The 24079-nt window shown below is 41.1% G+C and overlaps 2 protein-coding genes across 2 annotated transcripts in view; both read left to right on the forward strand.

The window, feature by feature from the left end:
• Window positions 1-6669, forward strand: part of TFPI (tissue factor pathway inhibitor) — a 13972-nt gene extending 7303 nt beyond the window's left edge. Inside the window, exons 3-4 of the mRNA XM_019554359.1 lie at window positions 1168-1350; window positions 4356-6669. Of these exons, the coding sequence (XP_019409904.1) occupies window positions 1168-1350; window positions 4356-4462 (290 nt within the window). The 3' untranslated portion in view covers window positions 4463-6669. The remainder of the gene's footprint in view (window positions 1-1167; window positions 1351-4355) is intronic.
• Window positions 6670-13612: 6943 nt separating this feature from the next.
• CALCRL (calcitonin receptor like receptor) overlaps window positions 13613-24079 on the forward strand; it is a 109242-nt gene continuing 98775 nt past the window's right edge. The window contains exon 1 of the mRNA XM_019553978.1: window positions 13613-13953. The gene's annotated coding sequence lies outside the window, so the exon portion shown is untranslated. The remainder of the gene's footprint in view (window positions 13954-24079) is intronic.

The following is a 24079-nucleotide window of genomic DNA, read 5'->3' on the forward strand; positions in this document are numbered from 1 at the left end:
AGGGGGTTCTCAATGCTGAGAGAGAAAGGAGATAGATACACCCAAACCCGTTACAATGGTCCGCAATGGTGGAGGAAGTGGTTCGGAGGAAGTGTCTCAGTCCATATAGTCTCATCGTGGGGGTCTTCTTCAGGGTCGTCCATGGTCGAAGAATCCTCTCAGAGTGAAGTGGGGGGGGGGCATTTCAGGCAGTGCCCTCCAGGTCTTACACACAAACTGGTTTAAGTGATCAGAAACTGGTTTCAATCTGTAACAGAACAGATATTCAGTGCACATAAACCAATCTCAAAATGGCTAAAACCAATATGAAATACATGTGGTTGAATGTAGTATCAGACTTAACTGATTTGGGTCAAACTAATTTATACAATGTCTGTCCCAGACCCCTTGCTGGTTTAAGTTCAACCAGACTCCCCCAGCATCCCAGCATGCTCTCTGGGTTGGGCAGGGATCTCTGCTTCACAGCAGGGCTGGCCCCTCCCCTCTGATACTTGGCTGGAGCTCTGGCAGAGACTGCAGGCTGCTCCCCTACCCTGCCCCTCCCATCCACTCCCTGCTCAGCAGGAATTTTCCCCTCCCCTCTGCCTTGCTGAGAGGTGTCTGTGTATTAGGTAGCAGAGCACATGCTGGCGACGGTCTGTACTGTGGCAGACAGGACAAAAACAGAATCAGCAAGTAGCTGGTAATATCCCTCTGCTGTTTTCTTAATGGGGTAGTAGACACTGAGATAGGGGTGATAAAAACTGTTATCAATTCTCTGCTGGGATAATCAGAGCACCCTGCCTGGCCATGCCCCACTTCAGCTCAGTACTGTAGAAAGTGAGGGAGGGCTGCTCTAGTGACCCCCCAGCTTCTATCCTGAGCCACTGCAGGCATGTTTCTGTATGTCTGGGATGTCTGTACAGTTACAAAGTGATTTAGCCTAGCCAGGTTAGCCTAACCTACAAAGATTGAATCAATTTAGGCTCAGGCTTTTTGAATGTCTGTCCATAGTCTGTGTGATTAAAGTCCCATTTCAACTTTACCATGAGTGTCTGGGTTTCTTTCATTGGTTTTATTTATTTAGTTTGGTATATAGATATATTTTAATAAACTGCAGTTTGGCAATGAGTATAAGAAATTAGGTTCAGTGTTGTCTCTGACCATGCTTATTTTTCATCTTCTTAGAACAATCACCCCTCCCTTCTTTCTGCATGAGTCCTATGGACAGAGGCCTTTGCAGAGCCAATGAGTTAAGATTTTTCTTTAACCCCTTAACTGGAAAATGCCGTCCATTTGGCTACAGCGGATGTGGTGGGAATGAAAATAACTTCGTCTCCAGAAAGTCTTGTATAAGGACCTGTATGACAGGTATGGAAATAAATAATGCTAATTGCTTTTATTAGTAAAATAATAAGTTTACACTGGGATGGAAGGGTAAAGGCTAAGAGACTTAAAAAAAAAAAAAAAGAAATCATGCAATTATTAGAAAACAACAGTAGTCTGCTAAATAGAATAATGAAAGCATAAGAAGAATGTGATACAATTCTAGAAAATAATTCCATAATGGATAATTGTTTTAATCCAAGCAAAATAGTCAGACCAGTATAATGATTATTTAATCTGTTGCTGGATGGACTCCTCAGCAAATGAGCCTTGATGAAAGGAGAACATATTTTTCATTCCGATATCTTTGTAATATTCACCTTATACAAAACACAGTCCCCTAGCTCCACTGAATTCTTGCCGGAGCCCTTCAAATGTGACTTAAACTTAAGTCATGCAAGGCCTTGTTCTGACTCTCTAAACAGAAGAATTGATCCACTTGCTTCATTAGGTGTTCTTGTGTGGACTGGAGAATATGTAGAATTTATACTTTTCAATGTTGAACCAATATTGATATACACGAGGGGTGGGCAAAGTCCAGCCCGCAGGCTGGGTCAGGCTTACAGCGGACTCCAGTTCGCAGCAGCCCCTGCCCATGTTACTGTGACCAGTTTAATGGAGACTCCAGGAGTGATGGGGCCAAAACAGTGTGGGGCCAGGGTTTCCATGGAGACCAGCCCAAGCAGCGCTGGCAGACACATGGCTGGGCGGGGAGCTGCTCCACAGCCAGGGCCAGGACCAGGACCCGGGCCAGGGCTGGGTTTTTGCAGCAGTGACAGTGCAGGCTGGAACCAGGCAGAGCTACAACCCGCTGCCCACATGTCGCAGGCAGGGGCATACAGGCAGTGGATCATAACTGCCCCGGCTCCAGATGATACTGCCACTGCTGTTACTGTAAAATCTGGACCCCAGAGCAGCTTCTCATCCAGCTTCATGCCCTGCTAGGGCTGCTTGGGCACGTCTCCATTGAAACCCTGGCCCTGCGCTGTCATGGCTCTGCTGCCCCTGGGGTCTCCATGGAAACCAGCCATAGTGATGTAGGCAGGGGCTGATAGGAAATGTAGTCTGGCTGCCAGCCAGATCCACCTTTTTGCCCACTCCTGAATATACCATAGCTTCAAAATATTGTAGATCTTTCTTAAAATGAGTCATTAAGATATTAGAGTCAACTGTTTGGTCTGATTTAGGTGTGGCCTGATTTATCTCCCACTGGAACAACAGCGTGAATTTTAACAGAAAGTCCCATTGATTCTAATGGGAGATGGGTCAGGCCATGATTCCATAATCATGGAAGATAATCATGCTAGACTGCAAGGGACTGCCAAAGAAGGGTCAGGCCATTGACATTATGAATAATACATGCATTTAATCTCATTTAAATTAGTGGACTGCCTAATTAAAATCAGTGGCACTCTTGCTATTCAGTTTAATGTCCTATTTCAGTGTTGTAAATAAGACTTTGCAATAATTGGCAGCATGTCACTACAAATCATTTACACTGTGACAGCTGAATCGGGCCTCTGATCACTATTCTCACCTACACATTCATAAATCTATAGCAACTTTTGTGAAGGATGTGAGAAAAGTCTGTTTTATTTTATGAATGTTATATCTTTTCATCACTCTGTTAGGTTATGTTTCTGTTTATTCTAATTTCTATTTAGAAAATGATTAATTCCAGCCAGGGCTGACTGGCACATAGACAGGAAAGTGGAAAAACAATTGTGATAGCCACCCACCACAAGTAATTAAAGGACAATGCAGAGAGACAAAAGTGGGATGCCTGAACCGGTTGACCAAGTTTAGGAAGGGCTAGTGCCTGTAAAGGAATGTTGAGAGAGATAAAAAGGGCAATCCTTGTACTGCAGGGTGGGGGGAGGGAAGAGAGAATGTGCAGAAGTATAGCCTGCCCTGAGATCAAGAAGCTGGATACCTAAGTTTAGGTAACACAGAAGCATGTATTGGTTTCACTTAAATTCTTGTATCTTTGCACTGAAGTGTAATCAAGAACAAAATTTCCTCTATTATGTTGTGTGATTCAGTCATGATATACTTAATCTAGTATAACATACAAAGATGTCTCACTCTTCCTTCTTGCATTTGTGTTTTCTTGTTATACTTTGATTTCTTGCCTCCTTAATACCTTGGTTTAACATGGCTGTTTTAGGCAACCTTATTCTCCAGCTGGTCACATGTACTGAAGGGCAGTCTTGCAAGGCAACTAAATGTCATGAACTGCTGATTGCTCATCCACCCTTAGGAACAAAGTCTAAAGTAGGGCTGTCAAAGATACAGCCCAAGGGGCTGATTCAGCCCACAGAGCCATATCATTCAGCCCCCAGTGCTGCTCATGGGTCTCAGTGACCCACAGCAGCAGGTAGGGTATGCCGGATGGCCCTGTGCAATAGCAATGGAGCAGCCACCTGGAGCAGCCATGCTGCATGTATCAGGGGCTTCAGAGTGGTGTGGCCCAGCCCTGTGGGGTGGGATCTGGGGCCATGCAGCACAGCCCTATGGCAGCAGGATCAGGATGGGAATGTGGAGTTAGTCTTGCTCATGGATCAGCTCTGCACCACTCATCTCCCTGGTCTAAAGAGTGGGAGAGTGTAGGATTCAGCTGCAGGCAGGGCTGGACACAGGCATGGGCAAACTGGGTGGCTGCCTGGGCCCCACACAGAAAGGAGCCTGAAAATGGTAATTTAAAAATTATTATTATCATTATCTCTGGTGAAGGGGGCCCAATACTAAAAGTTTGTCCCGGGCCACCAGGAGTCTAGGTACAGTGTGGGCCTCCGGACAGACGAAGGCTTGTCACCCTGCAGCAGGAGAAGGGGTGCAGTCAGAGAGACTAAGAGGGATCAAGGGATCAAACTGTGAAAACCGAAAACCATGTTATGGATTGTGAAAGCAGAATATGGCCCTTCCCTGTTTCATATTATGCTGGATCTCTCAACACTACACTGTGTAAAACTGCTTTTTTCTGCCTTTAGGTTTCAGCAAAAAGCAAGGAAAAAGAGGCTTAATAAAAATCAAGAGGAAAAGAAAGAAACAGCCAGAGAAGGTGGTGAGAGATGAAATCATCATTGAAAGGATATAATCTGCACTCTCAGAAAAAATATAAAGTATTCCACATTTCACCTGTGAATGAAAATCTTGACTATATGCCATTTTTAAATGTTTACTATACTGAATGTTTTTATTATACATTATTAACCTACTCAGATTTTTTATAAGATTCCTTATTAGAATTATTGCTTATTCATGTTTGCATTAGCTTTTTTCCTTGGTAAATGTAGTTAAAATGCAATTTGGAAACTGAGCTGATAAAGGACAGAACATGTGTGTCGGAGTCATAATAATTCCGAAGTGAGGGTTCATCAAGATTTTTTATTGACCTCTTAGCCATTTCCTGGCAACTGCTCTTTCTCAAAACTATAATGCTGTCACACAGAAGCACTAATATTTTAATCAAAGATTAAGAGATATAGGGTTACGACTAAATGGAAGAAACTGTCACTGAATCTTGTATGTATCAACTTTATTGATGTTCATGGTATTAGACTGCTGGAAACCAGCTGTGAAATCAGTTATCTTCATGGAGATCACAAAGGATAATATGCACATTATAAATGTGTTGAAGAATATCACCAGGAATCTCCACAATGCTTAATGCATATTGTATACAATAGATGCTTAATGAATATCTCTGCAGCCAAAGTCACTAAGCCTATTCTTGCTAGGACTGATATATTAATAGTTTCCAGAAATGTATATTTCTGTGAAGCTAAAAACAAAATAAATTCCCTTCATAGGTCCAGATATAAGTCAAATTAGTCACTTTGAAGGTCACATTACACTTTCTCTTCATTTGAAATATAGTAGATGCTAGTTAGGTGTGGGGGTTTTCAAAATGCATTCATCATTTCCAGAAATGTATTTGCTAGCCATGTTGGTCTGAGACAAAAAGAAATGCAAAACTCTAGAACTCTTGGTTCAGAGATGATACCTTGTATTAAACCAACTAAGAAATCACCAAAAAAAATTTTTTTCCATAAGCTTCTTCAGGCTAAGGAAGGGTACATGTGCCTGAAAGCTTGCAGAAAAAAAATTTTAGTGTGTGTGATTTCTTAATTGGTCTAATAAAAGGTATAATCTCTGAACCAAGAGTTTTAGAGTTTTGCATTTCATTGTTGCCATGTGTTTGAGCTTGAATACAATACTGTCTACAGCTGACATGATATCAAATGCTTTACAGAATTTTTCAGATTATACTTATTTTAAATTAGTGCCCCACAGCCTCCACTTGCCAAAAAATCTGAGTCCTTCTCACTTTTTAACACTGGTCCTCAATACCTTTGGGAGGCAGAGAAGTGCTGCTATATTTACTTCACTAAAGGGGAGGTAAAGCATAGAAAGACATTGGGATATATTGATAAAGTAAATTTAGGCTCCTAAAGATGTAGATGGTTGCCTGATGGGATTTTCAGAAGCACATAAGAACCTACTGTATGACTTGTCTGAGTGGTTTCAGAAGCCTGTGCTCTCTGTGTTCTCTGTTGTACTCTGGGAAAAGGGACATAGGGTTTTGGTTACCAAAGTTAAGCACACATGCTCCCAATACAGTGGCTGGAGAGATTGTGACACCTCACAGTGAGATTCATAACAGCCAGCACACTGAGCACACTTAATGTGGATGATAAGGGCTGAAGGGGTTCATAAGAAAATATGGTGGGTAATCATATGAGTAATGGAGAGCCATGATATGAAAAGTGCATGATTGAGACAAATTGAGCCCTGCAAATTTAGAGCTACTGCAGAGTGCAGGAAGGAATCACAGTGACTTTTTCTGCATATATTTAAAAATCTGTTTTAGTGGCTTAATAAGCCTGATACTAAGATCTTCTTCTATGGTAGTGAGAGTACAGCTCTCAGACTAATGACATGTCTGCTATGGATTTGCATTGACTACTCCAGGTTTTTGTTTGGTATTTTGCATCAAGCTTGAATAAGATGGTTATATTAGAGCTGCTTTTGGGGGAATGTCATCCAGCAATGTTCCATGACTGCTATTCAGTAGTAGACTTGCCACCATTTGCAATGTTGAGATGGAAAGGTAACACCTTAATTAGCTTTTAAATTTCATGAGCATTTAAGTGTCAGCTATTATTTCATGTATTAAGAAAACAGATTACAAGTGGATTAATCTTTTATATTGCCTTATTTATGCAAAGCATTGGTACTACAGAGTGAAAGAGTTTTAAATGTCTGGTTTCAGCTCACTATCATCATACTTGTGTTGTTTCTTTAAAAATATGTAAATCTTTTAAATATTACCTGCACTGGTTTTATTTCTGTTTATATTTTTTAAATGATAGTAACCATGAGTTTAATACAATATTTTTCTTTTCTTACATCTGTGATTTATTTTTTACATGGTGGATTTGTTTTAATCTTGGCAATAAATTGCTTTCTTCTTTGATAGAATATCAGTTTGATTAATTCCTATCACTAGAACTGATACAAGATATATTTATGATTTGTTTCAATTCCACTTCAGTGTAATGAGAGCATCTATTCATTTGGGAAACCAATTCATATAGAGTTTCTGTTCTTATGTTGCTCAGTTCCTATAACTGTACAAAATCCAAGTGTCATCTTAGGTTTGGAGAGCCATAAGAGATGGGTGGGTGGCAGAGGGCAGCCCAGGGAAGCACTTTTAGGCCCTTTCTACCTTGATTTCCTTGATTTTCCAGGGTACAGAACATAGTCTTTACTATGGTGATCTGAAGCCAACCCTAATTCTATGTGGTATATAACATAATAACAAACAGAAATGCAAGATTCAGAGAATGACTTGGAATGGCATTAAAAATAAAGCAGGGAAAGGAAATTAGTATTTTAAAATGGGTCCTGTTTTCTGAAAAGCTTGATTTACCAATCTGACATGGATTTGGATACAAACTTGCTAATGATAACTACTATGAAGGTCTAATGTTTCCTTGTCACTCTAGCAATAGGGCTCTTCAGTCAAATACAGCCTCTTCCCCTGGAGAAAGCAAATGCCTCCTTGACTGAAACACCACCACCACATTTCCTTCTCCACATCTTCTCACCCAGTGCAGTCATGGCACCAGACTTCCCCAGCTGCTGATGGTCTCCTAGGTTAGAGACAGACATTCAAAAAGCCTGAGCCTGAATTGATTTAATCTTTGCAGGTTTCTCTAACCTGGCTAGGCTGAACTGCTTTGTAACTGTATAGACATCCCCGCTGGACTGAAGAAATGCAGGCCCATGCCTGCAGTGGCTCAGGCTAGAAGCCAGGGGGCACTAGACCAGCCCCCCCTTTCCCTTCCACAGTGCTAAGTTGAGGGGGCTGGCCAGGCCCAGGCAGGATACTCTGATTAGGGAGGGATTCCCCCCTCGCCCCTTCCCCCCCACACTGCTCCTGACCAGCCTAGCAGGCAGTTGATAACAGAACATTTATTACCCCATCAGAAAACAAATGCCTCCCTCATTAGTTAAAGCTCTTCTTAAACAACTTTTTTCAAGGAAAGAACAGAGGGATGTTACCAGCTGACCTGTTGATTAGCTCCAAAAAGCCTTAAGTGGACACTGTTCTATCTGCCTTTGTCCTGTCTGCCTTATACAGACACCTCTCAGCATTAGCTAGCATACCACATGCTGGCTAGGGTCTGTGCAGTGGGAGATGGGAGGGAGGAATCCCTGCTTGGTGACAGGGGATGGAGCAGGAGTAAGCCAGGCAGATGCTGCTGTGTCTTCAGTCTCTGCCAGAGCTCCAACCAGGGAGCAGAGGGATGGGGCCAGCCCTGCTGTGGAGCAGAGAGCCCTGACCAGGACTGCAAAGGATCTGAGATCCTAGGGGACTCTAGTTTAAGTTAAACCAGGAAGGGGTCTGGGACAGACATTGTATAAACCAGTTTGACCCAAATCAGTTAAGTCTGCTACTACATTCAACCAGGTTTATCTCAAACTAGTTTCAGCCATTTTGAAATTGATTTATGTGCACTGAACATCTGTTCTGTTACAGGTTTAAACCAGTTTCTGATGACTTAAACCAGTTTATGTGTAATGCCTGTCCCTAGACCTAAAGCCTACTTAACATAGAGAATTCCCTCCAGGGGCTGACAGGGAGGGAATGGTGAAAGTTTACCCTAGAAGACTGAAGTAGAACCAGAAGCTATCTTACATCTCGGTTTTAAGGAATGTTATGTGCTTTTTCCCTAATGTCTGATGGCTATTCACACTCAGAGTAATGAACACCAAACATAGCATGCTGCCAGGTTTTCAGGGTACAATCCAGCCCATTGTTAAAAATTGTCTTACTAATAATACAGATATAATACAAATATAAATAAATATAAGAAGGTAGGTAAGCAAAATAAGAGCTATGTCTAAAGAGTCCCCAGTGCTCCTCAAGAGGGGAGGTTGTAGAGATGCTGTGAGGCTTTCTGGGTTTTCCCTCAGTGCAGGGCTGCTTCAATGCTTTGTGTAAATTCCAGCAATCTGAAGAATTTAGGCCCAAATATTCTCCATTAGAAAGTAGAAGTGGAGTCAGCACTATCAAGTCATGCCACTATGTCTAGTGTTTCCTAACCAGAGGAAGGAGGAGCTGGGTATCTTTAGACAGATGGGTATTGCTGTGAAGGCTGAAATCTTAAGCCAATGGCAAAACACCTACAGAATTCCTTAAGAGTAGGATTTCTCCCATGGGAGAACAGGAATCATCAACTGTCTCTGAGTCTGTATAGGATTTGGACCCATGCCAATAACCCAGCAACAGAACAGTATTACAGCTCCCCCCCACTACCCTTTTCTTTGAGCAGTAAGATACAGCATTAAAAAGTCTTTACAACTTATTCAACATCAGAAGAAAGATTTATATTTCTGTGAACTTCTCTTATTATTGGATATTCTTCTGAAAGCAAGCCACTAGAGCAGTGATTATCAACAAGAGTGAAATGGCAACCTGAGGTGCCATTAAATCCTTTGAAAGGTACCACAGGGTGCTGCTGTTAGTTGTGCAAACACCTGCATGATTCACAAAATAAATCCAGAGATTTCAAATAGAAATTCATAGTGTTGAATAGTGGTCTTTCTGAGTTCTTTGCAACAGAAGACTTGCTCTATCATTTTTCCATAGACAAAAATTAGTAAAAGCAGAGAGCTGGCATTTTCCAAAGGGTACTTGGAGTCTAGCAAGGTTGAGAAACACTGCACTACAGGAAGAAGGACTTCAGTGCAATCTATATGTATCCTGGACTAAATTGCAAAAGCACTTTTCTTTCCTCTCCTCTTTTGTTCATCAAATATTTTCCCATCTTCCCAGAACCACATTTCCAAAGGAACTAAATTTAGAGTAAAAAATAAATCCTTCATCTCCACAAAGGCAGTTAAAGGTAAAGAATGAGTCTTCAGTTCATTGTATTGTTGTACCAGGGAGAAGGAATGAATGGCCTAAGATGATGAATGGAATAGATGTTTGAGCACCACTTCCAGCCCAACTTTTCTATTATTCTAAATCCCAGGTTACAAAAACATCAGAAAAAGAATATTACATTATATTGCATTGTATTGTATCCATCACTATCACACCTCCGTTTAAAAGAAATATGTTCTGTAAATGTTATTAGTGTCACAGGTCTTCCAGAGTCTACCACTTTCAAAATAGTATCCTGAAACTAAGCTGATGGCTACATTAAAAAAAAAGGGTTGGATAAAAAATACAGAGAATTATAGATAAGTGCATATACATTAGAGATGCTTGGTTTTATTTTTAGAAGCATCTGTTTTATATCCATAACTTCTTCTGATCCTACAGTAGAAAATTTGGTCTGAAAAAAATCACAACTTGAAACATATCCATCTTTCACATATAGTTTCTCATGTGACTGAAATTATTTCATAATTTGAACAAGGAGCAAAATATGGGAATAATACACATTTAGTTTTTACATTTCAATCACAAAACCTGAAAATGCATATGTGGGGAAATAAAGAAAATTATGTAGATAGCTTTTAAACCTTATATTTATGTGTATATTGTGTTTTGAACTGTGGTGAGTCATTTCTGATGTTATCAAAATGTTATTGAACAACTCCATCAACAATGTTTTGATCACTGAAATTATTAAATGAAAAATGAAGTTTAAATGATGTATTGATGAATGCTAAACACTGGATGGCAGCATTACACTGCATATACAGTCCTTTAGCCCAGTGGTTCTCAACTTTTTTCCTATCGGGAACCATTTGCAAAGATTGATGGCTTGTCCTGACCCCATGGAATGCTGCCAGCCTGCGAAGGGAAACCCACACTTTCGTACATTTTTCTGAGACTTAAGACCCTTTGAAATACTCTTGTGACCCACTTCTGGGTCATGACATGCAGGTTATGATACGCTGCTCTAGCCTGTTAGTCTATCCTTTCTACCCTTACATGTTACATGTAAGAATTACATATAGGACTTCTTATCCTTAGCTAATTCCCATAATGTCGCCCAATACATTAAACTGATGAAATGTGGATTAGCAAATCCTCGTTCTGATTCTGTTCAGTTTCCCATAGATCTGATTGGATCCAAAATATCTTTTGGGTGCTTAGACTTGCAGCTAAACCCAGAACTTGATGACTTAGATTAAGGAAAGGACAAAATACATTTCAGGAGTGCTTCATTGGAAAAAGAGTATTTTAAAGAAAAAAAATACTTACATCTTCTCTTACAAATAGTGATGTTCAAGAGAATAAAAACACATCCCCCTCTCCCACCACTTATAAAAGGCAATTCTGCCTCTCTAGATTAGTATCCAGTACTGGCAATTTAGATAGAAAATGTGAGAAAGCTCTGTAGTAAGTATTAAATTATAATTTCCTTCCTGTAGTTTTCATAGATTTTATCAAAACATAATCATGACCATTTTCAAATTTTATTTGCTCTGTTCCTTACCAAAATGGATCAGCAGCCAAATTGATATATTAGAAGATTAAGATATGTTAGACTCTTCACACTGATTTAAACTTCCTAATGTTAAAGTAGACTCATTCCTTTTGAGTTATTTACGCCTACTCTATCAATAACCAAGGGAGTCTATGTTGGTGTAATTTAATGCCTAGAGCTAGAAGTAGGGAAAATCAAAGCAGTGGCAGGGCTATTTTAATTTATGCTCCCTTTTTAGATCTTTGATGTACAAATACACCAACCTCGCATACATTAGGCAGCAATAGTGGAGGCATAATATGTTCTAAGAAAACCTTTAAATTTTTTAATCAATTAACTCTGACTCAAGGGTAATCTGAATAAGTAGTTTTGGACAATTCTATGCACTATATTGCAACATATATCTTGTTGCTGACAGCATGAACTGCTTCTCTGGAAATTACATTTTTGGGGCCAGATCCTCAACTGGTCTAAATTGGTTGCAGCTCCATCAGAAGTTTCAGTTGGAATTAAATGCAAGTGAATCATCTGAGGAGACTGCTCCCTGGCTGCCTATATGTAATCAACTGTGAGAATGCCATAACAGTTATTGGGGGGGGGCGTTACTGAGTCCCCCTCCCCCCACACTTCTCCACTCTCCTTGGTCATCACTGTCATACATTTTGACATGCATTTTACATTTTTCTATTATATTGATTGTACTAGGAAGTATTAATAATATTTCAAACTGTGTAATTCATCTAATATGTTTTACCAAAATGTACTAGTCATTTATATCAATGTTCAGTACTGCTAGAGCTTTGGATTTAAATCTATTTTGTTACTATGATATACCTTCCTTTTAAAACTATAAACTAGATTACTCTAGTTTTCATCTAGAGTAATTTCATGGACTTTGTGGAGTTATTTTGATCAATCTGAATACAGGAAATATAAATCTGTCAAGTATTTGTACTTGAATTGTAAATTTAGCATATCAGGTTTTAATCTGGATGCTAATGTTTTTGTTTAAAAAGATATACCTAGGTAATGTTTTATAAACCTCATTCTGGAGTGATCCCCATATTAATAGTGGGGCAGAAATGAGCTACACAATAATTAAGGAGTCAGTACTGCACTTCTAAGAATCCTTATGAAAATTTACTGGTATTGAATTCATTTATGCTTGCAAGAGTAGAACCTAAGATGACATGAATTTACATGGTTTTGCATGTCATTGCCATTTACCTTTTCAAGGTTCTGCATAAAGTTAGGAGTCAAAAGTTTTGAGTCACCAGTTTAAGACATTTAACAGAAACCTGATGCTCAAAAGCCATCAGCATCACTGAGACCCAGGTCCCGTTAAGGGTGTGATCCAAAACACATTTGGGTAACTAAAATTGATATTTCTGAAAATTCAAAAAATATTAAAAATTCAAATTTGATTTGTTTATCTCTATGTATATACCTGACACACAGAGACACACATATGTGTGTACATTTTTAATTGAATGTGTGTGTGTCTGTGTGTGTGTATTATCTTTAATTTTCCCTGAGCCTGAGGAAGGGTGTGTGCACCTGAAAGCTTGCAGAAAAAAATATTTTGGGGTGATTTCTTAGTTGGATCTACTAAAACCTAATAAAAGGTATAATCTCTGAACCAAGCATTCTAGAGTTCTGCATTTCTTTTTGTCTGTACCTATTTCACACTATGTGGATTTGATAGTTTTGCTTGAACTCTCCATTCTATTGCTCATTGTGACCACAATGGGGGAAGAAATGAGATAAGGAAAAGAAGTGGCAGATTTCACTTCAGGTCTATTTTTTCTTTGAAGGCTTGAGTCAGCTCCCTATCTGAGTGATGAATAAACCTAGTTCTGCACTTACATCTTTTCAACACTCCCAGGAAATGCATAGAGCAACATACGGTGCCGGCATCTGTAGAAGAGCCTGCCAAAGATGGGTCAAGTCACGGAGCTATTAAGGAGAAATGCGGCTCTTGTCCTACGTCCTTTGTTTCCAAGACAGACAAGATGTTTCATTTATCTGGTTGCAAGCTGGGCACCTCCCATCCAGTTGATAGGTGACAAAGACAGGCCACTCGTCCTCGCTTGTCACACATGGCAGAGTCAGTCTTTGCATGTTTTGCAACTATTTCAGCCGGGCTAATACAAGATCCCGGATTTCCCCCAACAACCTGGCTGCCCGCGTCCTCCGCGGCGACATCTCCTACCCAGTTCAGGGCACTGCTCCCCGCACATGGCCAGCGGCAGCAGCTCTCCGCCCGGGGCTCGAGGCAGCACGGGGGGAGCTGTCAGGCTGGGAATCGTCGGGGAGAGTTGCCTTGCTAGGGTGAGCTATTTGAGAAAGAAAGTAACTCAAGCCGGACGGCAGGCGGGGTCGGGTGATGTAACAGGAAGCGCTGATGTTTCCCTTCTGCCGCCGATCGCTTTCAATCTGCCCCCGCTTCCAAGCGCGCGCAGAGCAGCTCCTCTTCCCAGGCAGCCCAGGTCCTGGGCTTCCCCTACCCGGATTATACGCGGCTCGTCTCACCCCCTCCTCCAGGGAGGGCGGTTTCTCTCTGGCTCCCGACCTGCGGAGGGGAAGACCAAGCGGAGACGCGGGAGCCAGGTTTCCCCCGGCGCCGCGGGCGGTGAGTGCAGTTTGGCAGCAGCCTCCTGAGCGCGGCGGGCTCTGAACGCCGCCGTCCCTCGCCACACGGGAGGGAGCGACCGCTTGGGTGTCGCTTTGGTTTCTCGCCACCTCCTCCTGCCTTAGGCAGAGAGAAAGGGAGAGCTGGGGAAAGGAGGGCGCTCGCGCAATGAATGGGCTCCTCATGCCGCCGGACTCGGCTCTCCAGCGCGGGGATGTGAGCGGCGTGAGCCACCCGCCGCTGCCATCCCGAAACCCAGAGCTTGGCTCCTCGAGCTTCAGCCTCTGCATCTGGAGAGAATTAGAGCTGCCTGGGTTGGGAAAGTCCTTAAGACTTAATTCAGTGCAACTGGGGCTCTGGCGAGAGAGGAAGGATTAAGTGATAAAAGCAGCGCGGCTGGCCTCGCTGGTCTCTCCCTCCCAGACCCCGTGAGGCGAGGCGGGAGAGTTGAGTCCGACCAGCAGGAGCGGCGTGCTTGTTGCTCTGGAGCAGAGCTCAGGGTTTTGCCCCTTCCCTCTTTCTCTCCGTTTACCTGGAAAAGCCAGTTCTGGGATCGCCGCTTGCTGACCAGCTCATCAGAGCAATTGTTTCCTCCTACCGCCGCTCCTGAAACGAGCACGGTGTGGAGAAAATGGGAGTGTGCCTGATTCTGTTGGAAAGAGCCAGGCTGGCCCTGAAATGTTACCTGCTTGCCCTCCCTCAAGGAGAATTGGTCTCTTTAATAAAGATGTCGCGTTGCCTACCTTTACATGTGGCGGCATTGCCAGAAGTTACCTTGTTAGTCAATTTGTGCATAATGTGTGCAAGCAAATGTAATATGAGGGGCTAATGCAGTGGGCTTTTAGAGGCTGAACCTTGTTTCTCAAAATCTTGGTAGTAAATCGCTGAGAAGCAGCATCTCCTCTGATTTAAGTGGAGGGATTGCTCTGCAATAATTCATGTAGTCCTGCAACTATAGTATGGGTTGTGATACTGAAAAATCTTAGGAATGTCTGTGTTGTTTTTATTCTTTGCCTTAATAGACTCATGTTAAATACCTGGGGCTGGATTTGGTTCTTATTACAGCAGAGTAAATGGGGAATACCTTCACTTACATGAACCCTCAATTTTATAACAGTAGGGTATTCAACAATTCAGTGCGTTTAGAATAATGGTGATTTGGAAACTATAGCATTGCTCCAAATCTGGACTAATTCCATTAACATTCAATAAATCATACTAGACCTAGAGTGATAAAAATCTGAGAGAATTTGTGCCTTGTATGATTTTTTTAAAGGAAACCACACTCGGAGGTAGGGTACAGTTGTGATAAGCTGTGGATTTGTTGCTGATGTAAAAATACAGACATGGTTTTAGAAATGATATTTTAGCCAGTTACTGTATTTATGTAAGATCCTCCTTCCACTGTAATCGGCGGTCAGCCCCTGTAGAAGCTTGAGCAGTCCTACATCTATTATTGTGCTTTGAATATTTGTGGAACAAAAGCCAGTTAGCACTGATAAAATCAAAACAGGATAAAACATGCAAGTGCTAATGCTCTTTTAATGAACTGCAAGATAGGATGCAGTAAATGCCTCAGTGAAATATTTAATTTTACTGAAGTGAGTAGTATTGGAGACTCCAGTGCAATTACTCAAATGTGCAACATTAAGCATGTGTGCTACGTTTGCAGAATTGGAACTATAATCTACACAAGTACGGATTTTAGGTAGCAAGTAACCAAATAGCAACTAAGCAGTTTGTCCAAATTGCTTTGAAATACAAAAGAAAAACTTGGAAGTCAACATAAACATGTCCATGTGGTGACGTATGTGACCAAATTCTGCTAGGTTTATTGATATTGGGTGGTACCTTATTTCACTCGCAGCCTGGCCTTGGGAAAGCAAGAGCCTGCTTGACGTTAGGGGGAAATCTGTTTTGCATTACAAAATATAGGATTTGTTTCATAGGAACATCTTTCTTTCCCGATTTAGTGTAGCAGATTAAACCCTGGCACAGAAAAGTCAATGGAGGTTTTTTCCACTGGCTTCCATGGCACCAGGGTATTGCCTGATGTACTACCAAGTTAGTATGTTATGCTGAAGGAGATCATTTGATCACAGATCATAGTGTGCGTGTGGTTTTATTGATTAATCCTGTTTGTTTGCTGATATACTGGCTAATCTTCAGTACTATACAACAATCCCAAATCCTATCTATTCATTTTAAGTTAGAAGGTTCTGAATAAATATGATTTAGTCAAAATGTATTAGAGGAACAAGATCCTTCCATGCATATTTCTGCTGAGTAGTAACTTAAATTTTTGAGCAGTCCCATTGAAAGCTATGGAATTACTCATTGAGTAAAGTAATACTCCAGTAATACTGAAAGTAAAGCTGTCAAATCAGTTTTATAATTACATAATATAAAAAGTAATCCTGAGATTTAAAAGCATTTTGGTGTAGGCCCCATCCTGCAATACTTGATCACAGATTTAGTCCTCATATTGTAAGATTTTTGTGAGATTGGATCCACAGAGTTTAGTAAACCACAAAACTGCAAAATGATTAAAATCCCCTGCAGTTGCTTTTAAGAAATTGCCAATGTCACCATGATCCCAATAATACACTGTATGTCACAGTGTTAAAAATATGTTTTCTGATGCACCGTGTAGTAAATGCTGAAGATGCCTTATTATTTCACAAGGGATTTTGACCTTTCATTGAAAACCATTCAAGTTTCTAAATCTGCAAGGCAAAATTTAAGGTTTTCTTTAAGTTATTGTTTTCTCTGTGATTATTATATACATATAATAAAATAGTCTTTTCTGTTTGCTAGTCGAATTGTTTCTACGTATACCGATGAGTTGCCATTTCTGTAGAGTGTATACACAGAACTGGAATAAACTTGGACTCAAACTCATCTCTGCTGTAAAATCATGTGCAATACATATGTCCTTGGCATCTCATCAATATCAGATGTAAAACTGTCTCAGATACACTTACTTCAGAATGGAACAGTTTCCAAATAAGTAACTGAAGGGCATTTCAAAGACTTTTTGATTTATCAACTTTTTCAGAACTATTATGCCAATGAATGGGCAAACAGTCTAGTTATTATTGAACTAGACTTTATTTTTTGTCAAAAGATACATAAGCAATGAGAGGGCAAATCTGATAAGATTTTGCTGCAGATGTCCATATCATACCAATTTTCAGAATTTCTAAATAAAACAAACATAGAGATAAATTCAGCTCTTTGGTCATGCAGTTTAGATCTAATTATTCTCCATTTTGTCTATTAGATTTCTGCATTGTTTGAAGAACATGGGTATAGTTTTATTTTGATGGCATTGGCTGAAATTCTGTCCAATATTTTATCTTCTATCCAGATAATTTTCAACATAATATAGGTACACTGCAAAGAGAGAATAAGGATCAAGCCATTCCTTATCTAGTTTCTGTGTAGAAAACTAAATGCTCTGGTATTACAACTATAAACTCTTCCATTAAACAAACTTTAATCAAATATTTTTGTTATACTTTGGAATCAGGAGTAAGCTTGGAAGACTTACATTTTCCATTTGCAATCCAAATCTTTTTTCCATGGATATCCTTCATGTGTATCTGTTTTTTGGTCTTTCTGGTTTGTTTATGGTGTTTACATTTTCCCAACACAGTAATTCTTTTTTTGCCCTATCTCAGTGCAAACTCTTTCAATCACCGATACAGTATATACCATTCAGGAGGACTACAGTGATTCATTTAGAGTCCATTTCCCAGGATAAGATGAATTTTAAAATTCACTTTATCTAAATGTACACATTAAAAAAACCAAACAAACAACCTTGATTTAAAATCTCAGTTGTAAAATAGAAAGAAAACGTTCCTATCTTAAATACCTGTAATCTCCCTTTATGCTTTGGGAATTGGGATCATGTTTTACAGAGAGAGAAAGACGTTGGGCAAGCTATTACGATTAAACAACTAGATCTATTTTTAAATATTACCATTTGTACACTTCTTTAAAATATATTCTAGCAATGTTTCTTGCAACTCCAAATTCAACTTGAATTTCTGTAGCACAAGTAATTCATTTTCATTTACTATTAAGAGTTTGGTGTACAGCAACCTGTGTTAGACTGTCACTAATATGTGTATTAAGCATGTGTCTATTACGCCTGTCTTCCTGAGCTTGTCTGTCAGTCTGTCTAGCTATTATTTCTATTTGGATTATACAACCTATTGTGCCAACTTTAGCTAGTTACAGATGGCTTCATTGTAAAAATATTCTGAGTAGACGAACATTTTCCACCCATTTGTTAGAATAAGAAAGGCAGCTATATACTTTTGTAAGCAAAAGAGTTATTGCTGGGATAGTTTGATAAGGGATAGTTATAATACGATTGGTATGTTCTGATGTACTATTATTTGGATGTATAGAGCCATATTGTAATGATGGAAGTAGAGTTGTTCTGAATCGGCAAACTATCAGAAAGAACTCCATTTCCTAAATAGCTGCTATATAAATATATCCTGACTATTTCAATTTCTTCTTTATTTAACCGTAAGGGAAAAGTTTACTTTGTGGCTGATCTTCACAGTTCACTTCATAGCTCTTTTTGCTCCCTTGAGTGAACACAGTAAAGATAATATTTTTATAATATGTGAACACTGATACACAATCGGATAAATTATATACTTGTGTGTGTAAGGGACATGTTGAGTAGAATGCCTCATTAGTGCCATTAGCAATCAACCAATCAATCAAACTCTGATATCATGTCCTACCTGTGAGATAAGAGCACACTTGGTATTAATAAATGGAAATGCTGATGGGTCTCCAAGTTACACTGTTAGTTGAGAGTCCTATGAGCAAATGGTGATACAAGTCAAAGTGTCTATCTGGAAGGAGATCTAGAAGTTATATATAATTCATCTTGCATAGTTACAAAATGTGTAACCTCAGGCCCCATTAAACAATCCTGTTTCCTTTCTCTCACTTCTTTCTCCCCTTTAAGCTCCCATCCTGTTCCGGTTTTATTCTATCCCATTTCCTTCCCTGTCATGACTCTACGTGAGTTTTATTGCCAGGCAAAAAAAGTACAGTTTCACAACATTTCCAAAAGCATATCTATGCTGGTTCATGTATATAAAATTAACCCTTGCATTATCTTTCCTTTCAATAAATTATTAGTGTCTGTCTTAATATGTATCTAGCTTCTAAGAGGTAGGCAAGGGAATTTTTCCAAGAAGGACAGTGAAGGGAAAAATATAGTCATCCAGTTTCCCCTGTAAAGCTATTCTTGAGAAAACCATGCCTATATTTTGTAACTGGACACCAAGATTTTTAATTATTTAATATTACATAGAGAAAAAACACAGTGAAGCGTGTTTGCTAATAGATTCATATTTTGAAATGAATAAGATCGGGAGATCCCAAAATAAAATCGCTTTGGTATTGTTGTTCAGGCACAATCCATACATCTGCTATTCTCAATTCTAGTTTTTGTCTCATAAATGTGGTATTTATTACACCATCCTGTTCTTCGTGACTACAAATTGAGCATTGTGTCTTAACACATAGCTAAACCAAAGGATTGGCATAATTAGTGCTTAACACTAAGCATATGGTCAAATGCTGTACTGAATTTGAGTTTGTGTCTATAATTTACATGCCAAGAATCAAGGTGGCATTTTCATTTTTTATTTGTATTCTATTTTGAAATGGGCAAAGGATCCCACTTCCCATGTTCAATGTTAAAAAAAAATACTACACAAACGTCCAACATAAATTACATTATGTCTGAGACTGACCAAGAAAACAAACAACCCAAGAGCACTTCGGATTCTGGAGTTTTAACCAAATATATGTTCTAATTTGATATGGGGGAGCAGGGCAAGGGGGACGGAATGCCCCAATTTACCCTTGTAGCTACAGAAATTTATACATCAGTTGCTGCTAATGAAGATCTGATAGTCTTATCAGTTACAAACATGTTACCCATAAGTCAAGTTTGATTAATATGGGCATTCATTATATGTCACTACACAAAATAGATGTGCTGAAAAAAATCCTTGATCATCCTAATCTGATTTAGAAAAACGGAGAAACGGCTGTGGTTGGAACGCCAAAGGATTTTGAGAGCAGATTCTCCTCTCATGAGTTCTTTTTATTCCTTTAATGGTCCATGTTCCAAGATTCTCTTTGGATTTGGACGTTTGTTCTTCCCACTAGAGCAGGTTAATTATCAGCCAAAAGTGGATGGGGCCACATTAAAAGCTCATCAGTTTTATTACTCCACCAGATGCCAGAGAGAGAGGGGAAATAACCCCCCTCCCTGCCCCCTGCCTAAGGGGGCCATGCCAGCCGGCCTCTGGCTGTGGCCCTGCAGCTGGAGTGGCAAGTGGGGAGCAACCCTGATGGGGCAACATCCCCTCTTATGGTTTCCCAGGAGCTCAAGCCTCTTTCCAGGAAGGGGCTGCATTGTGGGCAGGAGCAGAGCAGTGGGGGTGGGTACAGCTGCCACAGACTGTGCGGGGCGAGTGGCAGCAGTACTAATGGAGACTTGGGGGGCTATGGCCACTTGTCTGAGCCCCATTGCTGCTGCTTGCCCTGCACAATCTGTGGCAACTCTGACCTCCCTGCCCCACTCCTGCCTGCAGCACAGAGCCCTCACTGGGAAGAGGTTTGCACTTCCAGGACACCATGAGAGGAGCTGCTGCCCCTATCAGAGTCCCTGCCCCCTTGCCACTCCATCTGCAGGGGCAGGGGTGCAGCTAGAGCCCCTTTAGGCAAGCAGTAATGGAGAGGAATTATTCCCCCCTCCCTCTGGCATCTGGTGAAGGGGCAGGGAAAGAGCTTATTCTGCCACTTGCCCCACATAAGGAGTGATTGGAGGCAGCGGTCAGGCTGAGCAGACCCTGGCTGTTGACCCCCAGAGGCAGAAGGCGTAGGGGGAGAATAAACCCCCTCTCTGCCCCCCTCTGCCTCTGGGGATTATGCTGGCCAGCATCTGGCTGTGCCCATACCCCTGCCCCTACTGCAGCAAGCGGGGAGTGCCAGGCAGACCCTGGTTTAGGTCCATGCCAGTGGAACAGGGAGGGGGCAAATTAAACCCCACTCCCTGGCCACTTCACTCCAGGCTACTGCTACACCCATACTGGTGGAGTAGCAAGCAGAGAAATGCCTGGCAGGTCCATGCTGGTGGGACAGGGGAGGGATGGGGGGAATAAATCTCTTCCCTGCCTGCTTTTCCTTAGGGGGGCTGGCATCTGGCGGGGATCTGGAACAGAATGTCAATAAATTGACTTAACCTAAGTCAGTTAAGTCTGGTGGTGAAGCCCTTTAGGTTTATCTTAAACTGGATTCGACCATTTTGAAAGCAGTTTATGTCCCTTGAACTTCTGTTGTGTTAGATTTGAACTGGTTTCCAATTACTTATATCGATTTATGTGTAATTTCTGTCCCTAGCCCTAAGATGGGGGAGATCTAGCAATAGGTAAATGCATTCTGGTGTATTATGTGGGGAGTCAATACCCTCAGAGCCCAGATTCAAAACAGATTTTAAGCCATATTTGCCACTGGTGTTCCCAGTCTTCTGGGAAAAAATTGTTGTCATTTCAGAGCACATTAACTAGAAAGATAGGTTAGTGCAAAGGGCAGCTGCTGGAGTGAAAAACTCTGTCATAACTTCCTCAGGACAAGATACAGTATTGCTAAACCATGTGTTAAAATCCTCAGTCTGGTTCTGCCTCTCTTACCCCACGCCAATCAGAAAAATCATGAGCGTTAGGGGTGGCCCCCCCTTCCCCGTGCCCCCTGGATGAGCTATGGCTCCGTCCCGTGCCCTGGCTGGGCAGTGCCTGCCCTGGCCCTTGCCCCAGCCCTACTCACTCCCTCACCATAGGGGCCTTGATTTGTGCCCCCCATGCACTTTCTGCCTCCCTTTCCTTCCACCACAACAGACTTACCTGCTGCATGCAACTCTCCAAGCTGCCGGGCTGTGCTCCTCACCACCTACATGTTGCACTGTGGCTGTGTGCATGCACGGACCATTTATTGGCCACATTATTGGCCACATCAAATCAATTTCCGATACAGTCTATTTTCTTTATATTGGTGCCAATCTGATATCAGAAGGATGTATCAATGCACACTATCTTAATCCAGCAACAAACCAGTTGGGGTGAGATCTAAAGTAGAACATAGATCTAAACTATGGAACACAATAACCTTCTGTCCTCTGTTGGCCCGAAGCGTCTCCCAACAAAGGGAATATAAAGCATTGTGTCAACTTACAACCTGGTATAACAACATTTTGTTCTTGTTATGCTGACTTGTAAATGAATATATATAAAATTAAATATGGTAAGAAGAGCTAATTGGTTTTTTTTTACCAAAAGGTATAGAACAGTATAATGTAGGGATGGAAGCTTATCCATTCTAGAACTATGCCAGTGGAGGTCCTTCTTCTATCCATGTGATCAGGCTGTTTTAAATGTGCCAAATAATAAAGCTTCCTTATGTCTGTTAGGTGTATAATGGATTTAATTACTGCGACTTTTCGTCAGATTCAGACAGTTATTTCTTTCTCACTTCCATCCTTTCTAGTCCTATACTGCCTGTTATATGCAAATAACACCTCTCCATCCAGGGTATTTGCACCCTTCAAACTTTTGCAGATTGTTATCATATTTCCCTTTCATCTTCTCAGCCAAGTTTAGCTTATTTATCTTTCCTTGTCACTTCAGACCTTACACCAGTTTAAATGATCTTCTTGGAACTCATTCATCAGTATCTTCTTGGTAAGAACAGTCCTAAAATGAACACACGAGGTGATTGCACTGCAGTCTTATCCAAAGGGATTACTATTGTTTCCCCTGGGAACAATAGAATTTAGCTGTTCACTAAGCCTTGACTGGAAAGGTGATGTGTATGCACTCCAATCTAGGGATAGTCCTGTTCTGGGACAAACACAGCGACAACTTGTCTTTGGACAAAGGCAACATCTGTTTCAGGCTCCCTTTTCTGATGGATATTCATAATATATTGCTGCCAGACGATAGTAGAATAGGGGGAAAACTCCCATTTCAGTATAATCTTATTCTGCAGTTCTGCTGTAAACAACCAGTATATTTGCTGCTTCCTTCAGTTAGCATTACTCTTTTATTAGTGTTCTAGAGCTACTTCACAAATGCCCACTTCCTGTGGCAAGTTTAAACCAAATTATGAAAACCAACAATTTATCCAAGTATTCTAGAGAAAATGGCTCTTCAGTTTTGTTTTACTTATCTTTGCTGGTAATTAGTGCTACTGTTATGAGGGAAAAGGTAAGGAAATACTTTGCTAACAAAATACAAATTCAGTCTTGTGCAATTAACTCCATGAAATGAAATATGGTTATCAGCTGATTAGCTCAGTTGGTTACAGTATGGTACTAATAACACCAAGATCTCAGGTTTGGCCCCTGTGTGCGAGACAAGATTTTTCCTGTCCCAGGCAAGTGGGTTGGACTAAATGACCTCTTGGGCTAGAGAGAAGTTACACATAAACTGGTTTAAGTGATCAAAAACTGGTTTAAACGTGTAACAGAACAAAATGGCTGAAACCAGTTTGAGATAAACCTAGATAAATGTAGTACCAGACTTAACTGATTGAGCTCAAACCAGTTTATTCAACTTCTGTCCCAGACCACTTCCTTGTTTAAGTTAAACAAGAGTCCCCCAGCGTCCCAGCATGCTCTCTGGACTGGGATGTGTTCTCTGCTCCAATGGAGCAGGGCTGGCCCCAACCCTCTCCTCCCTAGCCTAGAGCAGGGACAGGCAAGGGCAGAGCCTGGCCAGATGTTGGGCCTGGAAGGGAGCATGGAAGAGGTCTATAGCCCCAACTCCCCGCATCCCACCAGCATTTTTCCACTAGCTGCTTCAGCTGTGGGGGCATGGCCAGCCCTGCAGTAGCCTGGAATGAACTGGCCAGGGAGTGGGTTTAATTTTGCCATCCCTGACCACTGCTGCCAATTGCTCCCTGCATGGGACAAGCAGTGGAATAAGCCCCGTCCTGCCCCATCCTCCAGATGCCAGAGGGAGGGGGGAATAACCCCTCTTTTCCCCCTACCTAAGGGGCCATGCTGGCTGGCTTCTAGGCA

Source organism: Crocodylus porosus, unplaced genomic scaffold (assembly GCF_001723895.1).
Source record: "Crocodylus porosus isolate Cpor-Errol unplaced genomic scaffold, CroPor_comp1, whole genome shotgun sequence".
Lineage (NCBI taxonomy): Eukaryota > Metazoa > Chordata > Crocodylia > Crocodylidae > Crocodylus > Crocodylus porosus.